The sequence below is a fragment of the Macaca nemestrina genome, chromosome 15 (assembly GCF_043159975.1).
Source record: "Macaca nemestrina isolate mMacNem1 chromosome 15, mMacNem.hap1, whole genome shotgun sequence".
Lineage (NCBI taxonomy): Eukaryota > Metazoa > Chordata > Mammalia > Primates > Cercopithecidae > Macaca > Macaca nemestrina.
The window spans coordinates 47882071-47909181 of NC_092139.1; the positions used below are offsets into that span (position 1 = coordinate 47882071).

At 35.9% G+C, this 27111-nt stretch overlaps 1 protein-coding gene and 1 long non-coding RNA gene across 16 annotated transcripts in view; one reads left to right on the top strand and one right to left on the bottom strand.

Moving 5' to 3' along the window:
• The window catches only part of LOC105481485 (mono-ADP ribosylhydrolase 2), a 2105812-nt gene that overhangs the window by 261895 nt on the left and 1816806 nt on the right, over window positions 1-27111 (top strand). The window contains exon 1 of one of the 15 annotated variants that reach the window (XM_071080865.1): window positions 16261-26104. The exons of the other annotated variants lie outside the window; for them this stretch is intronic. Within the exon in view, the coding sequence (XP_070936966.1) occupies window positions 26041-26104 (64 nt within the window). The 5' untranslated portion in view covers window positions 16261-26040. Of the gene's footprint in view, window positions 1-16260; window positions 26105-27111 lie in introns of those variants that run through there. 15 annotated transcript variants of the gene reach the window in all.
• Window positions 3338-27043, bottom strand: LOC139358770 (uncharacterized). Its single transcript, XR_011614276.1, has 4 exons — window positions 27005-27043; window positions 23201-23259; window positions 14078-14148; window positions 3338-3476 (listed from the first exon to the last, which is right to left on the bottom strand). It is a non-coding gene; the product is annotated as an uncharacterized lncRNA (long non-coding RNA).

Below are 27111 nucleotides of genomic sequence, written 5' to 3' on the forward strand. Positions count from 1 at the left end.
GAGGTGTTTTGAACCAGAAACCTGATACATATATTCAAAAATGTAGTAGGAGTTGGTTTTATAAATTTTGATAAGTTATTCTATTTTTAAAAATTATTTTGAAGAGTGAATTACTTTAAAATTTAATTCACAATCTCTTTCTTCTGTATAACTATAATTGATGTTTTGACCTAACTTCTTATTACCTCATTACCCACTCCCATCCTCTTCCCTTACACACAGAGGGCTTACTTACATCATTAGCTTATTTTGTAAGTCTGTCTTTAAAGGAGATTGTCATTTATGACACCACGTGTTTTAAATTGTGTTTTGTTTGAGATACACATTAGAATAGATGATTTTAAATTTTTTTTTACTATTTTCTAGGTTGTTAATGAAGAGTAAATTTGAGAATTAAATTTTAATGTAAGTTGATTGATTTGAAATTTAAGTCCTCTTCACGCTGAAAGGAAAAAGTATCAGAATATGCATTGAAGTTATAGAGAGTTTGCACTGGAACGTTAAAGGGACATTTTGGTTGATTTTGTGAGAATCTAAATGATTCTGTTGGTTTCTTGTCTTTCTGAGTTGGGAAGTATTGTCCTTCGAGCCATTGTTATCAGCTGGCTTCCTCAGACTTCGGCTATATAAATTATTGTTAGTATGTTGCTCCCCATGAAGTCCACATTTCCTTGTGAAGAGCAGTGTCATCATTGTCTTTTGAACGTGACTGAAAGCTTAGCTTTTTAAAATATCTTTGGGTGTGTGTTTTGTTTAATTTTATTTACAACTGTCTGCCTTTTAAAAAAATTCTTCCCTTCACCATATCATCTTCATCTCAGTGTTTCTTGTTTTCTCTCTCCAGTTTTTAATTTTCCCTTGCTTTTAACCAAATTGTTTTTCTTTTACCATACCTGGGTGTTTTCCTTGAATGTATTTATTAAAGCTAAAAGTAGATGATGGAATCCTAATTATATTTACATTGTGAAGTATTGTGTTTGTATGCTTAATGACAGATTGAGAATGATCAGATCTAAAATTCAACTGATGAGGTAGACAGAAAAAAAAATGCCAAGAAGTAGTTGGTGATTATCAATGGAAAGTGGTGGTGGTGATATGTAACACAGATAATACAATCTTACAAATAATAAGAAAATAATATAACTCTTTGTTTATATTTTATGATATGTAATAGCCTCAAAGAGTTAAAACTGACTGATTTGAGTTTCACAAATTTTCCCTTATCCACCCTCTAAGGAAGAGTAGTGAAATAAGAAAAAAAGATGAGAAACTGGAGAGAAAACAAAGAGAAACAAGTATCCCTAAATTAACCCAGGGGTTCTGGATCTTCAGCCACCAAATGACCCAAGAATTCACTGAATGTATTTCTGTTATAAACTAGATACATTTCTTTGTTGTTGCATTTCTGGAGATTGGAAACAGTTCATATTATATACACATATATTTTAATAATTTGGGGAGATAGGTAATTATTTCTCATAGGTTTATGTTATGAGCTTCATTAACACTACCAGAGGCCTGGCATGGTGACTCATGCCTGTAATCCCAGCACTCTGGGAGGCTGAGGCGGGTGGATCATGAGGTCAGGAGTTCAAGACCAGCATGACCAACATAGTGAAACCCTGTCTCTACTAAAAATACAGAAATTAGCCAGGTGTGGTGGCATGTGCCTGTAGTCCCAGCTACTTGGGAGGCTGATGCAGGAGAATCACTTGAACCTGAGGGGCGGAGGTTGTAGTGAGCCAAGACTGCGCCATTGCACTCCAGCCTGGGTGACAGAGCGAGACTCCATCTCAAAACAAACAAACAAACAACAACAACAAGAAAATACTACCAGAGTGATGTGACACTTATTTTTATTTTATTTTTTGAGATGGGGTCTCACTATGCTTCCCAGGTTGGTCTTGAACTCTTGGGCTCAGGCAGCCCTCCTGTGTCAGCCTCCTGAGTAGCTGGTACTACAGGTCACACCACTGGACCTGGCTGTGAAACTTATTTTTGAAAGAAAATATATTGAGTGGCACTAGGGTTTAAAGCATGGATGGTACTAGGGTTTAAAGTATGGATGAAGACATTACTGGTCCTGAATACATATACTGACTGGATCATAGCAGAATCTGTCACTGGATTTGCCTCTGTGAAATGTAGTTTTCTTAAATTCCGGAAGTCTACATCTACTTCCTGTACATCAGTTCTACTTTGCCAAGTGTGAAATCACTAGGAGCCTACTTTCTAGTTCGAACATTGCTGCTTAGCTTGTAGTCCGTTAGATAAATCAATATCCTTTCTGGAACTCAGAGTTTTCTGAAAAAAGGGCTTGATGCTACTTGTTATAGATAATGTTTTATTGGAAAACAGACCAAAAAGGGGTAATTTACTCTAACTCAGAACTTTGATGAATCAAACGAGCTCTGGTATATATGCGTTCTATCAGGCAGAAAACTTTAATAATGCTTCAGTTTATTGTGTTCCTATTTTTCCTACTGCGTCCTAGAACTAAGACTTTGCAAAGCCAAGAATATATCACAGGAAGAGTTTATGTTTCCCCTGGCACTGCCAGTTGAATGATTGAATGAGATGGTAGTGGGTAAAACATGCTGGAAGTTCTGTCTTGCTCTGAAAATTGTGGGTTCACCTTTCCTGCTTGTCGTATTTATAAACCAGCCTTCTTGTCTTATTTTAAAATGCCAACACTCTCAAGATAGGTGAATGGACTAACATTGTCTGGTGGGCCTGTTGTTTCAGATCTAGTTATTTAAAGCAGATATGAAAGGCCTTCTTCCTGAGACAGGTGAAGGTTAACACCGTCTGTGTCACTGCCTCTACACTAAAGTGTGAAGGAAGTGAGAGCAAGAGAAGAAAAGTTTAATTATCTAGGAAGGTGTTCAGCAGAGAACTCACAACCATCTAGAACCAAAATGCAAAGCATTGGCCAGCTCTTCAATGCACTTGCGGTCTGATGAAGATAACTTCCTTTCAATCTGGATCAGAAGTTTCTTAGAATGGACAGCTTGCATTTTCTATTATACAGTCACACTTCTGAAATTTCTTTAATAAAAATTTGTACGTTATATGTAGTAATATACAAATATATCTAATCCTAAGTGTATATCTGGGGCATTTAGACATCTAGGTTTCTAATGTTTTCTCTGTTTGATCCCATTTTTCAGCCAAGTTTTATTGTAAATAATGGATGACCAGTTAGAAGACTCAAGATACTTTAATTTCACTGATTTACTTGTCAACTCTGATCTCATTGCTTTCTAGTTTCATGCTATATCTCTTTTCTTTCTTAAAATGAATAAGCATGTAATCCACTTGTTTGGCAAAAGCCCAGGCATTTTTAAGTTTGTTGCTCGCAAAGTCATCCTTTGCAGTAATTCTGTGTTCCACTGTGATGGTGATAATTAAGATGTTCTACTTTCTATCCAGTGAATGTCTGATTATTTTGGGCCAAACTCTTAAGATGCTGCACTCTGAAAGAAGCCAGAAGAATACTTATTGATGCAGACCATTAAAGCAGTTCAATAATATAACATTGAAGAGTTTTTCATTTCCACAAAGACTTCTCTCTTTTTCATATTTTTTATTGATATGTCATAATTGTATTCACAATGACTTCTTCTAAAACAATAAGTGTGGATTAGGTAGATTTAGGGAAACAATGTGTTTTATGAATTAAGAGAGTAGACTTTGGTATCAAATTGGTATGGGTTTGAATCCACACCTTTTTTTAACCATTTATTTTGGCTATGTGATCCTGCCCCTGTTTAGAATCTAAACTTTAGTTCCTTTATCTGTGAAATGGAATTAATAATACCTATACCACTGGGTTTCTATGAGATTCAAGTGATATTATGCATAGGAAGTACTCAATATAATAGTTCACATGTTGTAAATCCTGAATATATGGTTAAGACCAATAGTATTCAATTATTCAAATATATTTTCTGTTTAACTTTCTGTAATGTAGTTTCTGTATAACTTTCTGTAAAAAGTTATACTGTTTCCATCTGCAAATTTACTATGGTAATGCCAATGAAAGTGTTTGAGTCAATACAGAAATGTAATGAGCTTGGCCTATAGCCAAGTATTTAAGAAGTATTTTGGATTGTTTGTAGCTCTAGAGGCTCCAATAGTAAATCTTCTAATACAGTTTTTTTCTCATTAATATTTTTAAGTTTTAGATTCTTCCCTTAGGATAGTGAACCCTTAATAGAATGGGGTTGGGAACATAGAATGGTAATTCTGGAACTATAAACATATTGGCAGCATAATTAAACATTAAAATGGACAAGTTACATTGAATTGAAATGGCCAGGAGACATAAGCTAGAAAGATTTCTTTGAACAAAATTTGTTAAGAGTTATCCATGTACACTTTTGTGTAATACTCTTGATATGTGTAGAAATCAGGCAATTGTGCATTATTTTTTAAAAAGAAATGATAATTGTTTAACAGTGTTAAGGTTGTGCAACTTATCAAATGAGCCACTTGGTGCGGGACTTTTAGATTCTTAAGCTGGAGTTTGGTGCGAATAGATAGGTGAAAATATGGGAAACACTGGAGTTTTTTTAAAGGAAACAAGTCATTCCTTGAAAAATCTTTAGAAGTTATAAATTTTAAGAATAAGAATGTTTATAATAAGTTGGTATACAAACAACCTTTTATGGGCTAGAGACTGTAACTTCTTCCTAAACCCAATTCAAATTGATGCTTTTAAAATATAAAATGATATACAACAATCACAGCATCTGTTTTAAAATACGGTTTGGTTTTTAAAAAAATCTGTACTGACCACATACTCTGTGTGAGTCATTTATTTCTGAGAAGCTAAAATCATTTTCTTTTCTGACATGGACAGAATAACTGTCATAAAATGTAATGGGCAAGTAAAAGGAGCTAATTTTCTGCTCACGTTTCATGCTGTAAATTTTCTATAATTAAGACTTTAATGCATAAATACTATATAATGATAAATGCATTTACCTGGATCATAACACAAATGCTTAGGATATGAAGCTGGCAGGCACCTTTCATCGGTTTGCATAAAGCAGAATGCCTTTCTGATAGGCATGCTTGAGTTTGGAATGAGATAATTCAGACCAAGGATTTTGGGAACAGTCTGCTGGGCTGTGGCGAGTGGGCCATAGGAAAGTTCCAGAGTAGATTATTGTAGGGAGACTGACCTTCAAGGAGTCTAGTGAAAGTCTAGATAAGTGACCATTATTTATAGGAAAGCCAAGTGTTATGATGCAGACAATCATTTTGGCAAAGACACAGAAGATAGCATCACCAGAGCCTGGCTTCTGGCAATGGTCAGAAATCCAGGTTGGCTTGGGAGGCTGAGATGGGCCCATCACGAGGTCACGAGTTCGAGACCAACCTGGCCAACATAGTGAAACTCTGTCTCTACTACAAATACAAAAATTAGCTGGGCATGGTGGTGCATGCCTGTAATCCCAGCTACTTGAGAACTGTGGTTCAGGTTAGGAAGGGTCCTCTCATCTTAGAGTAAGTCATCAAATATGCTTTGGGAATATAATATGTGCAAAACATTGAGCTAAGAGTAGTGAGGGTTACAAATATAAATATGATATTGTTCCTGCTCATTGAGGAATTTACATAGGGGAATGAAAATATGTACTCAGATGTTCTTGTCCTCTGAGTTGAAAATGCCAATGAAAAGCACAAAGATAAATAGGAAAGCAAATGGAGAAAGGAGGAAGATTAAAGACAGTACTGGCTACATGTAAATATTGGAGAAGGAGTCAAAGGTATTATTACAAACTTGTTCAACTTGTTGTATCTGTAAAAGTTATAATTGTACATTAAAACCCTCTGAAGAGATGTTGCAAAAATAATTCAGTAGAATAGGATTACTTGGTGTTTACAATGTGATATTGAAAGGTTTTTTTCCTAATGTATATAACTCTTGATAAAAGTACAAGCATAAAATATTTTCTGCAGTAACTGTTAGTTGCTAACTCTTACATATCACCAAGTACAGAGTTTCAGGGTTTTCAATGGTTAGCTCTCAATTTGGCCATGATTTGCCTTTTTATTTTGCATCTCCTCCAAATTCATTCTTGTAAAGTATAGGTAATGGGAACAAGTCCCATTGTAAGCTTGTCTAATGAATTGTTTCCATAGTCTATTACAGTGAATACCACAGACTTGGTAAAAGGAAATTAGGCACTGTGATGGAATTATAAATCTTTTTGCTGAGCTAGATAAGAAAGCAGATATCCTTGATTGGATAGGGGAGCTGAGGGTTCTTAAAAACAAGAATAAACCTGATTCTTTATAGTATCTTTCACATGTATACCTTTGTTGTACTGCTAATGTAAGTCATTCAAAATTTAAAAAAAAAAATTTTTTTTTAAAGTACTCTTTAGCTTTGCTTGTTTTTTTCAGGACTTGCCTTCACAAATGTTACGTTAAAATGAAACTTTTAATGTATTCATTTCATCTAGCAACATAATCTATTGACTGCATCCCAAGTTTAATTTCTTTTCATTTATAATGAAGGAACAGTTGGTAATAATAAATCCTTTTACAAATTCTCATAATTTAAGAGTAGAAGTTTTGAGTTGTGGAGTTTCTTTGAAAGAGCAGTGCATTACATTTTCGTGATGTGTGTCAATTGAACTTTGAATTACATAACTTATTAAATGAAATTTGAAGAATTAACACCATGATGTAGTTTCGTATGCATTTTGCATCGTGTGTGTGTATACATGTATGAGTATATAGCCTTTCCATGAAGACAAACACAAATTGTGGTGTGTATTCAGTGTGCACTTCAGTGAGCCCAACTTCCCCTTACACCTGGATGAATTTCATTTATGTCTCATGACTTTTCAGGTCACTTTTAGGTATAGAAAACCCTATTGTTTTAAAGTACAAACACGGTTTCAGTTCACCACTTAATATGTCTGGCAATTCAGTGTAATAGTCAAAACTACAACCTTAATTTAAAGTTGAGGCTTCTTCTGTTATTGCAGGCCAGTTGCCTCAATATGAGAAAGAAGGGTAAGGCCAGCTGTCTCTCTTTCCCATCCTGTGCTTTTACCCCTTCTCACCAGTGTTCCAGGTACAGTTACTGACCCAAACGGGGTTGCAGTGGTGAAGAAGAGGTAAAAGAACAAGAAAATTTTTACCTGACTGCTATTGTTTTAAACTGGACTCATGTTTAAAGCTGATTCACTATCTTGTGGGCACTTTCTCCTCCATCTTTTGACTCACTCACCTTCTGTTTCTTTAACAAAGAGAAACATATCTTGATTCTAAGTAGCCACTTATTCCTTCTTCAGTCTATATGCATCTGGTGACACGGTTTCTTCTGAGGTCTTGTTTCCTCTTCAGGTGGCTCTTCTGGACCAGACTTAAGATGACCCCACCAGCACTCTCTCAAACATGACCCACATATGGGTCATGGCAAATATACATTCTTTGACCAAAGAAATTCTAGGAGTATAGACTGATTCTATCACAGCTCTCTCCATCAGAACAACTGAATAGCCACCCTCTCATTTTTTAGATTTTCTAGTCAAAACTCGGATGCCATTGTACTATATCACTTTGAAACCTTGAGGGCCATATATTTAACTGAAAGGTAAGGATCAGGCACCTACATACCGCTCCCTTTTATTGTGATTTGGAGGTTCATCATGGACAGAAGCTCTGCAAAAATCTGCTCTCAATTTTTATTATGTTTATTATGCCAGTAATATCGATCTGATGTAGGGTTTAAGAATTACGTGGTTTTTAGATACTTCTTTTGAAAATTGCAATCTTGGTCCAGCACCTGACTTTGGAATGCCATATTTAACACAGCTTGTATCTCAATCAAAATTTACATTTTAACATTATTAAAATTGATAAAATGAGAATTTACGATTTAGCTTAAGAGCTTGTAATGTTTTTTTCTTTAATGAATGCCATGTTGCCAATTTTATATTATTATGCATATCTTGATACTCAGAATATGTAAAAAAAAAAACAAGTGATATAGGAAAATGCCTTTCAGAAGTTCATGATTTGCTGGAAAAATGTGTAAATAAACTTACCTTTTTTCAATATTTGTAAACTGTTTTTATATATACTTTTGTAGATGTTTTAAATTTTTTTTTTTTTTGCATTTTCAAAGAGCATTTTAAGATTGGTTAACCAAAGTCATTTCTGTTATACTTACTTCTCTTCATGACACACACTAAGTTTATTTTATTTTTTGGATTTGGTGTATTTTTTAAAAATACATTAAAAATACCTCAAAATTACTTAGTAGTAGGCGAATTATAAATAATAATAATAGAATAACTCAAGGGTTTCTGTTATTTCTGGAGAAGCATCTATTTGTAAAGGAAGATAACATTGTTATTTTTCAGCATTTTGATTCTGGTTTTGAGAAACTTAAGAGTAACTATCAAATAATAGTGACATGGGTAAAATATCAGGAATAAGTAAGAATCACAGATAAGGATTTGTGAGTCATCTCAACAGAAGTTAGAAGAATGGATGATCTCAGAGAATGATCTATGGAGGAGAAGCCCTCTCTGGTTAGAGTATTGGTGGTCCTCATTACAGGGAAAGAAGCCTTATTGAGAGATTAAGGCAGAAAAAGACATATCCAAAAGGCTAAGAAAAGAGCCAGGATGGTAGGATGCCATGGAAGCCAAGCAAACAAAGAAAGTTTCATGAAGAAACGAGAAACAGCAGCAGGAGAGTAAAGGAGAATGAAAAACAGTCTCTGGATTTGGCATGAAAGAGTTAGGAAAAACGCCAGACTTCTGGGCATCAAAGAGATAGAGATAGGATGTTTAAATCACTTATTTGAGAAAAAATGGGCACGATAAATGATACAGGAATAAAATAATAGCTAGAAAAGGAATAGAGGCAAAATGTTAATTTGTTTTAAAAATGAGAGACTTGTGAACATTTGAGGGAGTTAATGGCATATGAGAATTTAAAGTGAAATGAAACAAAACCATAACCTAATTGAGATGGGGGACATAAGAGTGGGAGGAAAAAGATCCTGGAGCAAGAACACACAGGATTTAGAACCACATGAAGAAATCAGCTTTAGGAAGGATGTGAGCCACTTCTTTGGGGAGTGTAGCTCTTTGGGGAGTCCCTTTTTGGAAGGGAGTGTGAGATAAAATGACACAATCAAATGCTTGAATCTTTTGGAGCTACTGAATGAGAATGTCTTTGGATGGGTAGTTGAAAGGGAGCAATAATTTGTATTATTAAACTCTGCAGAATATGCGAGTGTCATTATGGCACTGGATCATGGAGTGGCATTTGAAACCCATTGTTTTAAATTCTTCCAGGTAAATATTTATTTCCATTTCATATTTATTCTGATTTAGAAATATTAGAGGCAGAAATTAAGATAAAGTGGGCTTTTAAAAGTTCTATTTTTTAGGGACTTAATCTATCATTATTATTATTATTATTAATAAGACAGAGTCTCACTCTCTCACCCAGGCTGGTGTGATCTCAGCTCACTGAAACCTCCGCCTCCTGGGTTCAAGTGATTCTTGTGCCTCAGCACCCCAAGTAGCTGGGACTACAGGCATGTACCACCACACCCAGCTAATTTTTGTATTTTTAGTAGGGATGGGGGTTCGCCATGATGGTCAGGCTGGTCTCAAACTCCTGGCCTCGAGTGATCCACCCGCCTCGGCCTTTCAAAGTGCTGGGATTATAGGTGTGAGCCACCATGCCCAGCCAGAGACTTAATCTTTATTGTAATCAATAGAATATACTGTGGTAGAATATAATTATTTTACAAAATTAAAATATGTATTTAAAAGTAGAACTCATGGACTTTTAAGTGATAAAAGCCAATCTTTTTCCTGCAAATGATTCCTACTACAGTATAAGAGATGCTTCAGATGTTTTAGGTAGTTAGCAAGTTATTAAAGCCTGTATTTTCTTTTCAGCATTAGGTGTTTTTTATGTCCTAAATCTTTAGAAATTTGACTTACTTCTGCTAAATATAATTTAGTGACTAAAAAAGTGTATCCCAATGTATTGTTCATAGAGACACATTTTTGAGACAAAGAAATCCATGATTAAAGATCTCATGATATGCCAAAAAGAAGGTAGGAAGATTCTTCAGTATAGGGGTTATAACAATTATTTTATAATTTAAAAAGAACAAAGTATCTATATCTGCATCTCTTCTTGTACACTTAAAACTTCCATTCCCCACAAAAAATCCAGAATATGCTATAGGAAAGTAAAAGTAAAATCAATCCACAACCCAAATTAGAAGAATGTACAACTATTAAATATCTAATGAGTAACAAATTAGAGAAACAACAATAACAAAAACCCAAAGAGACCAATAGCAGGCTCTGAAATTGAGGCAATAATTAATAGCCTAACAACCAAAAAAAGTCCAGGACCAGACAGATTCACAGCCAAATTCTACCAGAGGTACAAGGAGGAGCTGGTACCACTCCTTTTGAAACTATTCCAATGAATAGAAAAAGAGGGAATCCTCCCTAACTCATTTTATGAGGCCAACATCATCCTGATACCAAAGCCTGGCAGAAACACAACAAAAAAAGAGAATTTTAGACCAATGTCCCTGATGAACATCGATGCAAAAATCCTCAATAAAATACTGGCAAACCGAATCCAGCAGCACATCAAAAAGCTTATCCACCATGATCAAGTGGGCTTCATCCCTGGGATGCACGGCTGGTTCAACATACGCAAATCAATAAACGTAATCCAGCATATAAACAGAACCAAGACAAAAACCACATGATTCTCTCAATAGATGCAGAAAAGGCCTTTGACAAAATTCAACAGCCCTTCATGCTAAACACGCTCAATAAATTCGGTATTGATGGAACGTATCTCAAAATAATAAGAGCTATTTATGACAAACCCACAGCCAATATCATACTGAATGGGCAAAAACTGGAAACATTCCCTTTGAAAACTGGCACAAGACAGGGATGCCCTCTCTCACCACTCCTATTCAACATAGTGTTGGAAGTTCTGGCTAGGGCAATCAGGCAGGAGAAAGAAATAAAGCGTATTCAGTTAGGAAAAGAAGAAGTCAAATTGTCCCCGTTTGCCAATGACATGATTGTCTATTTAGAAAACCCCATTGTCTGAGCCCAAAATCTCCTTAAGCTGATAAAGAACTTCAGCAAAGTCTCAGGATACAAAATGAATGTGCAAAAATCACAAGCATTCTTATACACCAGTAACAGACAGAGAGCCAAATTATGAATGAACTCCCATTCACAATAGCTTCAAAGAGAATAAAATACCTAGGAATCCAACTTTTAAGGGATGTAAAGGACCTCTTCAAGGAGAACTACAAACCACTGCTCAGTGAAGTAAAAGAGGACACAAACAAATGGAAGAACATTCCATGCTCATGGATAGGAAGAATCAATATCGTGAAAATGGCCATACTGCCCAAGGTAATTTATAGATTCAATGCCATCCGTATTAAGCTACCAATGATTTTCTTCACAGAATTGGAAAAACTGCTTTAAAGTTCATATGGAACAAAAAAATATCCTGCATTGCCAAGACAATCCTAAGCCAAAAGAACAAAGCTGGAGGCATCATGCTAACTGACTTCAAACTATACTACAAGGCTACAGTAACCAAAACAGCATGGTACTGGTACCAAAACAGAGATATAGACCAATGGAACAGGACAGAGTCCTCAGAAATAATGCCACACATCTACAGTCATCTAATCTTCGACAAACCTGAAAAAAACAAGAAATGGGGAAAGGATTCCCTATTTAATAAATGGTGTTGGGAAAATTGACTAGCCATAAATAGAAAGCTGAAACTGGATCCTTTCCTTACTCCTTATACAAAAATTAATTCAAGATGGATTAGAAACTTAAATGTTAGACCTAATACCATGAAAACCCTAGAAGAAAACCTAGGTAATACCATTCAGGACATAGGCATGGGCAAGGACTTCATGTCTAAAACACCAAAAGCAATGGCAACAGAAGCCAAAATTGACAAATGGGATCTAATTAAACTAAAGAGCTTCTGTGCAGCAAAAGAAACTACCATCAGAGTGAACAGGCCACCTACAGAATGGGAGAAAATTTTTGCAATCTACTCATCTGATAAAGGGCTAATATCCAGGACCTATGAAGAACTCAAACAAATTTACAAGAAAAAAACAAACAACCCCATCAAAAAGTGGGCAAAGGATATGAACAGACACTTCTCAAAAGAAGACATTCATATAGCCAACAGACGCATGAAAAAATGCTCATCATCATTCGCCATCAGAGAAATGCAAATCAAAACCACAATAAGATACCATCTCACACCAGTTAAAATGGCAATCATTAAAAAGTCAGGAAACAACAGGTGCTGGAGAGGATGTGGAGAAATAGGAACACTTTTACACTGTTGGTGAGACTGTAAACTAGTTCAACCATTGTGGAAAACAGTGTGGCGATTCCTCAAGGATCTAGAACTAGAAATACCATTTGACCTAGCCATCCCATTACTGGGTTTATACCCAAAGGATTATAAATCATGCTGCTATAAAGACACATGCACACGCATGTTTATTGAAGCACTATTCACAATAGCAAGACTTGGAATCAACCCAAATGCCCATCAATGACATACTGGATTAAGAAAATATGGCACATATACACCCTGGAGTACTATGCAGCCATAAAGAAGGATGAGTTCGTGTCCTTTGTAGGGACATGGATGCAGCTGGAAACCATCCTTCTCAGCAAACTATCGCAAGAACAGAAAACCAAACACCACATGTTCTCACTCACAGGTGAGAATTGAACAATGAGATCACTTGGACATAGGAAGGGGAACATCACACACCAGGTCCTATTGTGGGGAGGGGGGAGGGAGGAGGGATAGCATTAGGAGATATACCTAATGTAAATAACGAGTTAATGGGTGCAGCACACCAACATGGCGCATGTATACATATATAACAAACCTGCACGTTGTGCACATGTACCCTAGAACTTAAAGTATATATATATATATTAAAAAACCCAAAGAAAAGATCATTACATTTGATTGCATAAAAATTCAAACCTATATTTTGAAATGCCACAAAAGACATAGAGATTGGGAAAAATATTTCTAAGAAATATGAAAGACAAATGGTTAGTATTTTTCTTATGTTCAGAACTCTGAGATATTGTTAATGAAACCATCAAGATATCATTAGATAAATGGCAAAAGATATGAACAGACAATTCATTCAAAAGTGGAAATAAATAGAAAAAACATGACTGTTTAATTCTTATGTTAATCAACAATAAGAAGTGCCATTTTACCCAAAGCAAATGACCAAATAAATACATTTAAAAATTATACTTAACCAATGCTGGTGAGGTATCAGTTTTCATACATTAATGATGACAGTGTGAATTGATGCAACATTTTTGGAAAGCTAGTTGACCTTGCAGATTGAGAGTTCTAAAAATATTTGTATTTATTGATCTAATTATTCTGTTTGTGGCATTTGATATACAGGAAATAAACTATAGGAAACAACTCTTAAGAATATCCAGTTTTCAGAGACGCTCTATTTAAATTACAATGCCTGCATTTATTGGAATATAATGTGGTCTAAACTGATATAAACTAATATATATGATAATTGATCTTATGATATAAGGGTAAGTATCTGGTCATCTGTTGCTATGTAACAAACCACCCTAAAACTTCTTAAAATAAGAATAATTTAGTTAGCTCATGATTTTGTACTTTGGGCAGAGCTTGTTGGGGAAAGTTCCATGCTGTTCCATATACTAGTACCTGGGGAGCCTTAACTTGGGGCAAAAGCATCCACTTATGAGGTTGCTCTCTTATGTGGCTGACTAGTTGGTGCTGGCTATCAGCTGGGTGCTCAGCTATGGCTGAATGTTTGAGGCCTTTGTTCCCTTCTAGGTGGGTCTCTTCATGGCTGTTTGGGCTTCTTCATGGCATTGTGTCAGAATTCCAAGAGCAAGTGTCCCAAAGGAACCAGGTATAAGGTATATCACCTTTTTAGCGCTGGAAGTCATAGCATCACTCTCACCATAGTCATAAATTGGCCAAGATTCAAGGAACAGGAATATGGACTCCACCTCTGCAAGAGTCAAAGTCACACTGTAAGAAGGTTATATGGAATGAGAGATGTTATTGCAGCTATTAAAAAATACAATTTGTAACTTTAAGTGAAGAAAGGACACAAAATAATAGCATGGTAGTGATTATAGTCTGCATAATCTATATCACCTGAGATAATTATAAAACCTATATATGCTTGGAGAAATAATATTTGAGAAGGGTATCCACAAAAATATGTTCTTTTGCTAAGATTTTAAAAATGATTTTTATTATATAATATACCACAAATTAAAAGTACACATTTAAATCTTTTTTTTTTTTTTGAATTGGAGTTTTGCTCTGTTGCCCAAGCTAGAGTGCAGTGACTCGATCTTGGCTCACTGCAACCTCCATCTCCTGGGTTCAAGCAATTCTCCTGTCTTAGCCTCCCCAGTAGCTGGGACTACAGGTGTGCCACCACGCCTGGCTAATTTTTGTATTTTTAGTAGAGATGGGGTTTCACCATATTGGTCAGGCTGGTCTTGAACTCCTGACTTCTTGATCCACCCACCTTGGCCTCCCAAAGTGCTGGGATTACAGGCGTGAGCCCCCATACCCAGCCGTCATGTATTTAAAGAGAAAGCACAACTGTAAAAATAAAATGAATACCATCCAACTTTATTACAGAAAAAAAATAAACAACAATTGAAAGATAGTCGAGTTACCTTCCTCATGATTTTCCAAACTTTCCCTAATTTTTTCGTTTTAGTTTTATACTGTAGTTTTAAAAAATTGGCCACAATTCAAAGCAAAATAAAGTAATTCCAAAGGAAGCCAGCAAATTGGCATGAGGTACTTAAGAAAAACATGGGTGCTTCTGACATGATGACTTTCTGTTTACTGTTTCATGTTGTATCATTTATTCTTAGACATTTTTACTTCCAAAATATCCTGGACCTTAGACACATTCTTTTGTGTGTGTAAAGCTTTCTGACATATTTTGTTGCTAACATTTAAAAAAAATCTGCTATATTGTTTATTCAAGTTGAATTCCAGTTTTAGTATGTAGGTATTAATTAGTTAAGGTGTGACTTTTAATTTTCTTTGGAGAAGTCTTACAGTCTATCCCACTCTCTTGTTCAGTTTTTTCTTTTGTGTTTTCCTCACCATTATTACTTGGGTTTAAAGTGTTTGTTAATTTCCTCTTAACTGTATTTGAAGCTTGCTATTTTTTGCTTTAAATTTTCTTTACAACAGAGTTTCTCTAAAGGAGAAAAACATTCTAGTAGGCACTGCCTTTTCAGAACTAAAATGTCCCTGTATGTTTTTCTCTTCTCAATCTGCTTTAACTCTGTTGTCTCACAGATAATTGAAATTATATTTCAGAAGAATTGAGATGTTCTGAGAAAGCAATTTCACGCCAAGGAAATTTTCACTGATGCATACATGACAACTTTCCTTTAGGGGAAAAAATTTACACATTTAAATCTTTAAAGTACTCTATTGAGTACTTTAGGAAGTTTGGAAACACTGGAAATTAGTTAACATTATGATGCAATCAATGGTAAGAGATTTTTACAATTGGTTTTTTATATAAATATATGTTTGGGACTGGGTGTGGTGGCTCACACCTGTAATCCCAGCACTTTGGGAGGTCGAGGTGGGTGGATCACAAGGTCAGGAGTTCAAGACCAGCCTGGCCAAGATGGTGAAACCCCATCTCTACTAAAAATACAAAAATTAGCTGGGCCTGGTGGCAGGTGCCTGTAATCTCAGCTACTCGGGAGGCTGAGGCAGGAGAATCGCTTGAACCTGGGTGGCAGAGGTTGCAGTGAACTGAGATTGTGCCACTGTACTCCAGCCTGGGTGACAGAGTGAGACTCCATCTCAAAAAAAAAAAAAAAATATATATATGTATATGTATATACGTATTTATATGTATATGTACATGTATATACATATATATGTATATATATGTTTGGGTTTTATAAATGTTAGGTAATAAACATCAATTTTCTGATTCTTCTGTTATATACTCTCCCAATTCCCTCCCACTTCATGCATAATTAATGGTCTAGCATTACTCTTCCTCTGGCTTATGACATGATATGTATTATATTCTACTTCTTTAATATATTAAATATATATATATACACACACACACACACATATATATCCTGTGAGGATGTTTAAATCCTCATTAAATCCTCATACTTTCTATTTGGAGTCAAATTTGGCCTCAACATTTTCTATTTGGACTACAATCACAATTTGTTTTTACCCTGTATTTTTAAATAAACTATTTTTCCTCTGAAACAATTGATTTTGCTGTTTTGAAGAATCAAAATGAAGAACTGAGCTGCTGCTGCTGCTGCTAGTGCAGACGTGGGTGTGTTCTGGCAACCTTGCCTCTCTCTGCCAGTGCCCCTTCCCAGCCAACACAAGTGTACCCTGCAATGTGCTATGACTGATGGCATTCATGAATAAGCAGAGATCCCACTGCCACTGCCTCTATGAAGCCCTTTGCCTGACACTTCCTGCCCCACTCCCCCCTCAGAGTTCTGTGGCCCCTGGACCAGGAAAGCCTCAGTCTCTACAGCCTGCAGGTTCCTAACTTTGAGGGACCAGAGAACAAAGCTGAGTGCCTGATACCAACCCCCCCAATTTAAAGCATGCAGCCCAGGAGTGCTAAGCTGAACCTTGCTCCCCTAAAATCTAGAAATGAAATTAGTTGATTGAACCCACCTTAACTCCTCAAGGGCATCAAAGAAGATAAAACCAAAAACCCCATCCAAAGGACAGCAGCATCAAAAATTAAAGGAACATCAACCCACACAGATGAGAAAGACCAGCATAAGAACTGGCAACTCACAAAGCCAGTGTGTCTTCCTACCTCCAGATGACTACAGTAGTTTCCTGGAAATGGTTCTTAATCAGGCTGAAATGGCTGAAATGATAGACATAGAATTCAGAATGTGGATAAGAATGAAGATCATTGAGATTCGGAAGAAGGTTGAAACCCAATCCAAGGAATCTAGTGAATACAATAAAACGATACAGGAGCTGAAAGATGAAATGGCAGTTTTAAGAAAGAGCCAAACTGAGGATAATTGAGCTGAAAAACTCACTAGAAGAATTTCAGAATACAATTGCAAGTATTAACCACAGAATCAATGAAGCCAAGGAAAGAATCTCAGAGCTTGAAAATCTGCTCTCTGAAATAACTCTGACTGACAGTATTTTGTCTGACTGACAAAAACAAATTTAAGAAAATAAAGAAGAATGAATAATACCTCTGAGAAATATTGGATTATGTAAAGTGACCAAATATATGACCCATTTGTGTCCCTGAAAGAAAGGAAGATCAAGCAACTTGGAAAACATATTTGAGGATATGGTCCATGAAATTTTCCCCAACCTTGCTAGAGAGGCCAACATTCAAATTCAGAAAATGCAGAGAACCATGGTGAAATACTACACAAGAAGACCATTCCCAACACACCTAATGATCAGATTTACCAAAGTCAAAATAAAAGAAAAAATGTTAAAGGCAGCTCAGGAGAAGGGACAGGTCATCTATAAAAGGAATCCCATTAGACTAAGAATAGACCTTTCAGTAGAAACCCTACAGCCAGAAGAGATTGGGGGCCTATATTTGACACTCTTTAGGAAAATAATTTCATATCTAGCCAAACGAAGCTTCATAAGTGAAGGAGAAATAAGATCCTTTTTAGACAAGTAAATGCTAGGAGTATTTGTTACCACCAGATGTGCCTTACAGGTTCTGAAGAGAGCACTAAATATGGAAAGAGTGTTACTGGCCACTACAAAAAAACACTGAAGTACATAGGCTAGTAAAACTGTAAAGCAGCCATACAAACAATCTGCATAACAACCAGGTAACAACATGATGACAGCATCAAATTCACACGTCAGTACTAACCATAAATGTAAATGGTCTAAATGGCTTAATTAAAAGGCACAGAGTGAGAAGTTGGATAAAAAGCAAGAGCCAACGGTATGCTCTTGTCAAGAGACCCATCTCACATGCAGTGACACCTACAGGCTCACAGCTAAGTGATGGAGAAAATTGTACCAAGCAAGCAGAAAAAAGAAAATAAGCAAGGGTTACTATTCTAATTTCAGATAAAATGGCTTCAAACCAACAAAAATTTAAAAAGACAAAGATGGGTTTTACAAAATGGCAAGTGACTCAATTCAATAAGAACATATAACTGTCCTAAATATGTATGTGCCAACACAGAAGCACCAAGATTCATAAAGCAAGTTTTAGAGACCTACAAAGAGACTTAGATAACCACACAATAATAGTGGGAGATGTAAACACCCCCCTGAACAGTATTAAAAGACAGATCTTTTATTATTAAAGACAGATCTTTGAGGCAGAAAATGAACAAAGATATTCAGGACCAGGACTCAACACTTGACCATATGTGCCTAATAGACAACTACAGAATACTCCACTCCAAAACAGCAGAATACACATTCTTCTCATCTGCACATGACACATACTCTAAATTCGACCACACAATCAGACATAAAGCAACTCTCAGCAAATTTTTAAAAACCCTGAAATCATACCAGCCACACTGTTGGATCACAGCACAATAAAATTAGTTATCAACACTAAGAAAGTCACCCAATGCCATATAATTACTTGGAAATTAAACAACCTGTTCATGAAAGATTTTGAGGTAAATAATAAAATTAAGGAAGAAATCAAGAAATTTTTTGAAACTAATGAGAACAAAGATACAACATGCAAGAATCTCTGGGACATAGCTAAAACAGTGTTAAGAGGGAAGTTTAGCACTAAACACCCACATCAAAAAGTTAGCTCTCAAATTAACAATCTAACATTATAACTAGAGGAACTGGAGAACCAAGAGCAAACCAACACCATAGCTAGCAGAAGATAAGAAATAACAAAAATCAGAGCTGAACTCATGGAAATTGAGATGCAAAAAACAAACAAACAAACAAAAAGAAAACCATACAAAACATAAACTAATTGAAATAAGATATTTCACTTGCTAGACTAATACAGAAAAAAAGAGAAGCTCTAAATAAACACAATCAGAAGTTACAAAAAGGGCATTAGCAGTGACCCCAAAGAAATGTAAAAATCCCTCAGAAACGTGTTACCAATACATGTGTGGTTGTAAGCTAGAAAACCTAGAAGAAAGGGATAAATTCCTGGAAACATACAACCCCCCAATATTGAACCAGGAAGAAATTGAATTTCTAAACAGACCAATAATGACTTCTAAAATTGAATCAGTAGTAAAGCCTACCAACCAGAAACATCCCGGGACCAGATGGATTCACAGCCAAATTCTTCCAAATGTATAAAGAAGAGCTGGTACAATTCCTACTGAAACTATTCCAAAAAACTGAGAAGGGAGGAACTCCTCTAATTCATTCTGTGAGGCCAGCATCATCCTGATACCAAAACCTAACAGAGGCACAACCAAAAAAATAAAACCTTGGGCCAATATTCTTGATGAACATGGATGCAAAATTCCTCAGCAGAATACTAGCAAATTGAATCCAGCAGCACATCAAAAAGCTAATCCACCACGATCATGTAGGTTGCATCCCTGGGATGCAAAGTTGGTTCAACACATGCAAATCAATAAATGTTATTTATTACATACGCAGAACTCAGAAGAAAAAACCACATGATTATATTATTATCTTAATTAATGTAGAAAAACTTTTTAATGAAATTCAACATCCATTCACGTTAGAAATACTCAACACACCAGGCATTGAAGGAACATAATTCAAAATAATAAGAACTATGTATGAAAAACCCACAACCAACATTTTACTAATGAGCAAAAGCTGCAAGCATCCCCCTTGAAAACTGGAACACGACAAGGATGCCCACTCTCACCACTCCTATTCAACATAGTATTGGAAGTCCTGGCCACAACAGTCAGGCAAGAGAAAGATGTAAAAGGCATCCACACTGGAAGAGAGGAAGTCAAACTATTCCTTTTTGCAGACAATATGATTCTATTCCTGGAAAATCCCACAGTCTCTACCCAAAAGCTCCTTGAGCTGATAAACAACTTCAGCAATCAGGATACAAAATCAGTGTACAAAAATCAGCAACCTTCTGACTGGGTCCAGTGGCTCACGCCTGTAATCCCAGCACTTTGGGAGGCCGAGGCGAATGGATCATGAAGTCAGGAGTTCAAGACCAGCCTGGCCAATATGGTGAAACCCCATCTCTAATAAAAATACAAAAATTAGCCAGGTGTGGTGGCATACACCTGTAGTCCCAGCTACTCGGGAGGGTGAGGCAGGAGAATCACTTAAACCTGGGAGACAGAGGTTGCAGTGAGCCAAGATTGCACCACTGCACTTCAGCCTGGGTGACAGAGCAAGACTCCGTCTCAAAAAAGAAAAAAAAGGTCAGCAGCCTTCCTATACACCAACAATATCCAAGTTGGGAGTTCAATGAAGAATGCAATCTCATTCCCAATAGGCGAAAGAGACTAAAGTACCTAGGAATACACCTAACTACGGAGGTTAAAGGTCTCTACAATGAGAATTACAAAACACTGCTGAAAGAAATCAGAGATAACAGAAACAAATGGAAAAACATTTCATACTCATGGATAGGAAGAGTCAATATTGTTATAATGGCCGTACTGCCCAAAGCAATTTACAGATTCAATGCTGTTAATATCAAGTTACCAATGACATTCTTCAAAGATTAGAGAAACTATTTTAAAATTCATATGGAACAACAACAAAAAGCTTCAATAACCAAGGCAATCCTAAGCAAAAAGAAATGCTGGAGACATTTTACTACCTAACTTTAAACTATACTACAAGGCTAGAGTAACCGAAACAGTATGATACTGTTGCAGACAAACAGACCAATGGAACAGAATAGAGAGCCCTGAAATAATGCCATATACCTACAACCATCTGATCGTCAAAAATGTTGACAAAAACAAGCAATAGAGAAAGGACTTCTCATTCAATAAATGGCAGATATCACTAGACCCCTTCCTTACACCATATAGAAAAATCAGCTCAAGATGGATTAAAGTCTTAAATGTAAAACCTGAAACTATAAAAACCACAGAAGGTAATCTAGGAAATACCATTCTGGACACAGGCCTTAAAGATTTCATGTCATAGATGCCAAAAGCAGTTGCAATAAAAGCAGAAATTGACAAATGGGACCTAATTAAACTAAAGAACTTCTGCAGAGCAAAAGAAACTATCAGCACAGTAAACAGACTACCTACAGAATGGGAGAAAATATTTGTAAGCTACACATCTGACAAGGCTCTTACATCCGGAATCTATAAAGAACTTAAACAAATTAACAAGCAAACAAACCCCAAACAACCTCATGAAAAAGTGGGCAAGGGACGTGAACAAATACTTCTCTAAAGAAGACTTACATGTGGTTAAGATGAACATGAAAAAATGCTCAACATCACGAATCATTAGAGAAACAATAATCAACAACCACAATGAGATACCATCTTATACCAGTCAGAATGGCTATCATTAAAAAGTCAAAAAAATAACACATGCTGGCAAGGTTGTAGAGAAAAGGGAGTGCTTATATGCTACTGGTGGGAATGTAAATTAGTTCAGCCATTGTGAAAATCAGTTGGGTGATTTCCGAAATAAGTTAAAACAGAACTATGATTCAACTCAGCAATTCCATTATTGGGTATATACTGAAAAGGAAAATACATCATTATGCAGAAAAGAAAATGCACTTGTATGTTTATTTCAGTACTCTCCATAATTGCAAAGACATGCAATCAACATAAATACCCATCAGTGGTAGACTGGATAAAGAAAATATGGTACATATACACTATGGAATACTACACAACCCCCCAAAATGGATGAGATCATGTCCTTCGCAGCAATATGGATGGAGCTGGAGTTCAGTATCCTCAGCAAAGTAACATAGGAACAGAAGACCAAATACTGCATGTTCTCACTTAGAAGTGGGAGCTAAACACTGAGTAGACATGGACACAAAGAAGAGAACAACAGATACCCAGGCCTACTTGAGGGCGGAAGGAGGGAGGACATGAGGATCAAAAGCTACTTATGAGGTACTATGCCTATTACCTGGGTGACTGAATAATCAGTACACTAAATGCTCATGACATGCAATTTACCTATATAATAAACCTGCACATGTACGCAGAACCTAAAATAAAAGTTTTGGCTGGGTGTGGTGGCTCATGCCAGTAATCTCAGCACTTTGGGAGGCTGAGGTGGGTGGATCAGAAGGTCAGGAATTCGAGATCAGCCTGACCAACATGGTGAAACCCCGTCTCTACTAAAAATATAAAAATTAGCTGGGTGTGGTGGCACGTGCCTGTAATCCCAGCTACTCAGGAGGCTGAGGCAGGAAAATCACTCGAACATGGGAGGTGGAGGTTGCAGTGAGCCAAGATAGCGCCACTGCACTTCAGCCTGGGTGACAGAGTGAGACACTGTCTCCAAAAAAAAAAAAAAAATTTTAAGAAATAAAAAATAACACGAAGAAGTATTTGCCAAGACATATTTTTCTTTTGGAGCTTAGCATATTAATAGGTATGTGATGCATATTAACTAGCATAATCTGAGAAATTTGTAAAGGAAAATATCTTGCTAAGTTGTTATATCTCTGCCAAAAATAAATTTACAGTTGTCATAAAAACTGAAAATTTGTGTGATTTATGTGTAGAAGGCTTACAAAATCAGTGTGATTTTCATTCAGATTGGTGTGTGATTTTTTTTTTTTCAGTAGAAAATTTTGTTTATGCTAACAACATGAACCACTGCTGGGAATTCAATGGATTGTAAACATAGGCACATTACAGACATAGAAACACGTACATTTTGAAGGATAAGTAGATATTTATCAAACTATATATGATACATATACATATAAGCATATATATGTGTGTGTGTATATATATACATGGAACATTGTAACCATGGCCACCACCCTTAGTAAAGGTACATGGTGATATGAATGCTTATAATAGGGAATTACTAGTCAGGAAAGTTAGGAAAAGCTTTCCTGAACAACTGATGCTTGAACTCCAACCTGTGGGATGATGTGTTAGAACTGGCTGATGAGTGGGAATATCCTTACAAGGTGGGACCCTGTAGGAAGGAAAAGCAGATGAAAAAATTGTCTTCATACTTAGAATTTGTTTTTAAATTTGACTGATGTTTGTGTTAGTATCATTGTCTAATACTATTCTTTTACATAAGCTTTAATGAAGACCACCCAATTGATTCCTTCAGAAAATGTACGTCAATTCATGCTAGGGACCTATAGTAGATGTCATAAACCTTACGATTAATTTAAACATTACAACTGTTTAAAATGACATCTTAGTAAACTCTGTCATTTGTATTGTATTAAAATGAGAAGACGCACAGTGTTAGTTAGAAGTCAGATTAAAGGTCATATAACTAAAATTGTATGCTGAATGTTGAGGAAAGAAAATTTGGATGTTCTCTATGTCTATTTGGGTTATTCAAATGACATGTAGTCCTGAATACATTTAAAAAATTAAATTAGACAATTTATCAGTTGTCTAATTTAAATGTTAGGATTCATCTTCCTATCTGATAACAATTTTTTGTTTTATATTCAGTACTTTGAAAAATCACAGACTTCATGTTAACACTTAAGCATTCTAAAAAGGCACAAAAGCACATGAATATAGAATTTAAAGTTTGAGGATTGTTCATATCATTTCCTGCACATACAGTATTTGAAAATGCATATCACCTTGCATTTAAGTAATATTAGATCAGAATGATCTTTCCATATAGAATATTCATATGCCAGCAGAAGTATACATATCTACTCTAGAGATAGTGAACATAGGTCAAATAGCAACTCTGGACCACATATATTCACAGCATAAAGAAATTCTCACATTGAGGACATTTTATTTATTTGCATTTTAATATTGTTCTATTGCATGACGGACAACATTTAGGTGTTAATTACCCAATTATTTTCCTTTAAAAATAATAAACATATGTAATTTCTGTGAAAAGGAAAACCAGAAAACAGGCCTCTGTTTATTTTCATGTACTACCAACTTAAATTTTATGTAATTTAAAGTCCAAAGCCAAATTATACACCTTTTCTATTGCAAGCAAATAAAAGCAATGTAAAAATTACTTTAAATTCAAGAAACATGAGCTTATACAGTTTTCATTATGATCACATCCCTAATGTTCAGAGCCTTTCAGAAAAAAGGATTTTCATCCATTATTCTAAATTATTTTATTAATTTGTTAAATTAAACAGATACTATCACGTAAAAGTAACCTCTTCCCAACTCTTTTTCACTAATTACTTTCCCCAAGATCATAATACCTTCTTAAATTGAAGAAACTATTCATGTCCCCAAATACGGTGCATTGGCCTTCACACATAGTTATTGTATGTTTTGGCTCATCATGGGCCCTCTTTGGAGATATGCTTGAGACTCCTCTTTAGCTCTAATGTCTACAGATTCAGCTTTTCAGTTCATTGTGTTAACTGAGTTTTACATACAGACTATAAACTGTCTGCTGAATCTATTGAAATAAAATTTGTTAGCTTTTATGCTCTTTTGCATAGGGTGAATACTAATCTTCATATTCTTATACATTTAGTTTGAAACAAAGTGAGATTAACTGGTAGTTTAATATTTCATTGCCTTATGCCTTTTTAGCTGACCATTTGGCTGTTTCTCTCCAGTCTCGCTTTTTCTTCTATAAGTTTACTACAAAGACTCTACAAATGGTTAATCTGATTGAAAACATCTGCCTAAACTATGTCAGTAAAGCATTTTCCTCTTTTTTGACTAGACACCATTATTACATATATATAATTATTCCATTATTTTTTCTTCTTTATATCAGATTATGATTCATGATACACATTTTATATTGCCTGTAAGGAAAACATAGCTCAGTTATTCACTTTGGCTAAGAGCCCCATGGGATTTCTGACATTGGGTAAATTATAGATATAGTAGACAAACTGTTAACTCAGGAGTAGTAAAAAACTTAACTCTTTAATGGGTAGCTTATCCCAATTCACTGCTTTCATGGGAAACCAAGGCTGTTTTGAACAACATGTGATAGAAAGTGCCTAAACATATTCTGTCATCTGGCACCTGACAATAAATTATATATCTCTTTTCCTGAGTGTACATGTTAGGAAAATTAGCAAGCATTTATAAGCTCATGGAAACTCTGAAATTCCATATAAGATGTCTTATCAAGTCTGTAGCGGTCAGTTCTATGACAGCATAAGCTAGACAGGGCCAGGGCAAAAAGTAAACCTACCTAGACATGTTGCTGGCTACACATCTTATTGAAGACCAGATTAGACAGTAAGGAGGTGGTGAGTCCTTACTGGAACATCTAAAGATAATTAAAGACATGTACTGAATATTGTTATGTCTAGGCTTCTTTCTAAGTGCATTTTAGGTGCCAGCTCATTTACTTTTCACAGTTCTTTGAAATACTGATATTGTCTCCATTTTGTAGCTGGGGAAACTGAGTCAGAGAGAAAGGTTAGGAAGCCTTGCTCAAGGTAACACAGAAGAATGACAGAGCTAGGATTTGAATGCAGATATTCTGGCCCATGGCACCTCTTAACCATTGTGCTGTGTTGCTTGTCAGGCTGTCAGTGAGCTCAGACGCTGGAATGTTAGATCAAAATGAGAGGACTTGAAAGTGAACTTCAGAATTATCCAGTTATTTTCTGGGGTGATGTTAAAAAAAAAAAACATATTCAGTAGTGAGCAGAAGAAGAGGTGTCATGAAGAATGTTGATTTAGTATGTCAATATGTAGATAGCCAACTCTAGAGGAAGGTGTGACATCATGGTGTCCAGGCTGCACGTTATGAATAGATTTGGAACCTGGCATGAAGATCCATAGTGAGCCCATGGACAGATCTATACAGAACAAAGGCGCTAACCCAAGAACAAGTATGTCCTTTTTCTGGCCACCTTTTAAAAAACTTCTTGGTATGGGCTTATAATGTGGGCAGAAGTGTTCTGTTCTCCAAAGCAGGTACAAATGATGGCATCTGAGTGCTGGAGCCTCCAGGGCCATCACATTTTTAACAGAGAAATTACTTTATGGCCTGAATAAATGGAATCTTGTCCATGCTCTGATATAACTTGGCTCTTTGTGGGTCCTCAGTAAATATGAAATAACCCTGACCTTTTAGGAAAAAATTAACCTGGTTACTAGTCATAAGTGCTAATGTAATATTCTTGTAGCAAATAAAGCAACTAAGCACACAGTTGTTGTTCGGTAAACATTTTGTTTTTTGAGCCTGATTTTCCTGCTTTCAGCCATAGAAAAATTTAAGCTTCATATATTCTTCTTTCATGGATAAATTGTACCTGCTTTTTGAGGGTCAGTAGACTGAACCTAGGACTATTTTGGAAGCTAACAATTTCATATGCTTTTGCTAGGCATTATAACATTTAATCCTCACATCAACCTTGGAAATTAAAGTATATTCATTCCGATTCTTCAGTGGAGAAACTTGAAGCTCAGGGAGGATGAGCAACTTGTACAGAGTTGCATAGTTAGTAAGCATTAAATCCAGGATAGAACCCAGGTCTGACGAACTCCCAACCTATTGCTTATGTTATTTCATCCACAAGTATTGTGAAATATACAACTTTAACATTTCAAAGAGCAGAATTAAAGAATCTGCCAGCTTCCTTTTGAATAGCAGAGGGGTATTCCAAGGTCATTAGAGAACTGGCCTGGAGCACTTAACAGTATAACTCTTACCAACACTAAAGGAGAGAGTGGGATCATTGTCCTGTTCCCACTGCTATCACCTCTACCCCTAAAGCATGCAGACATACTTTATCCAGAGAGTTGAAAATTCACAGACACCATTCCATTCCTCTCATTCCTTCTAAGCTGCTGTAGCTTGGATCCAAGGAAGCTTCCCATGTTTCCCTTAATTCCA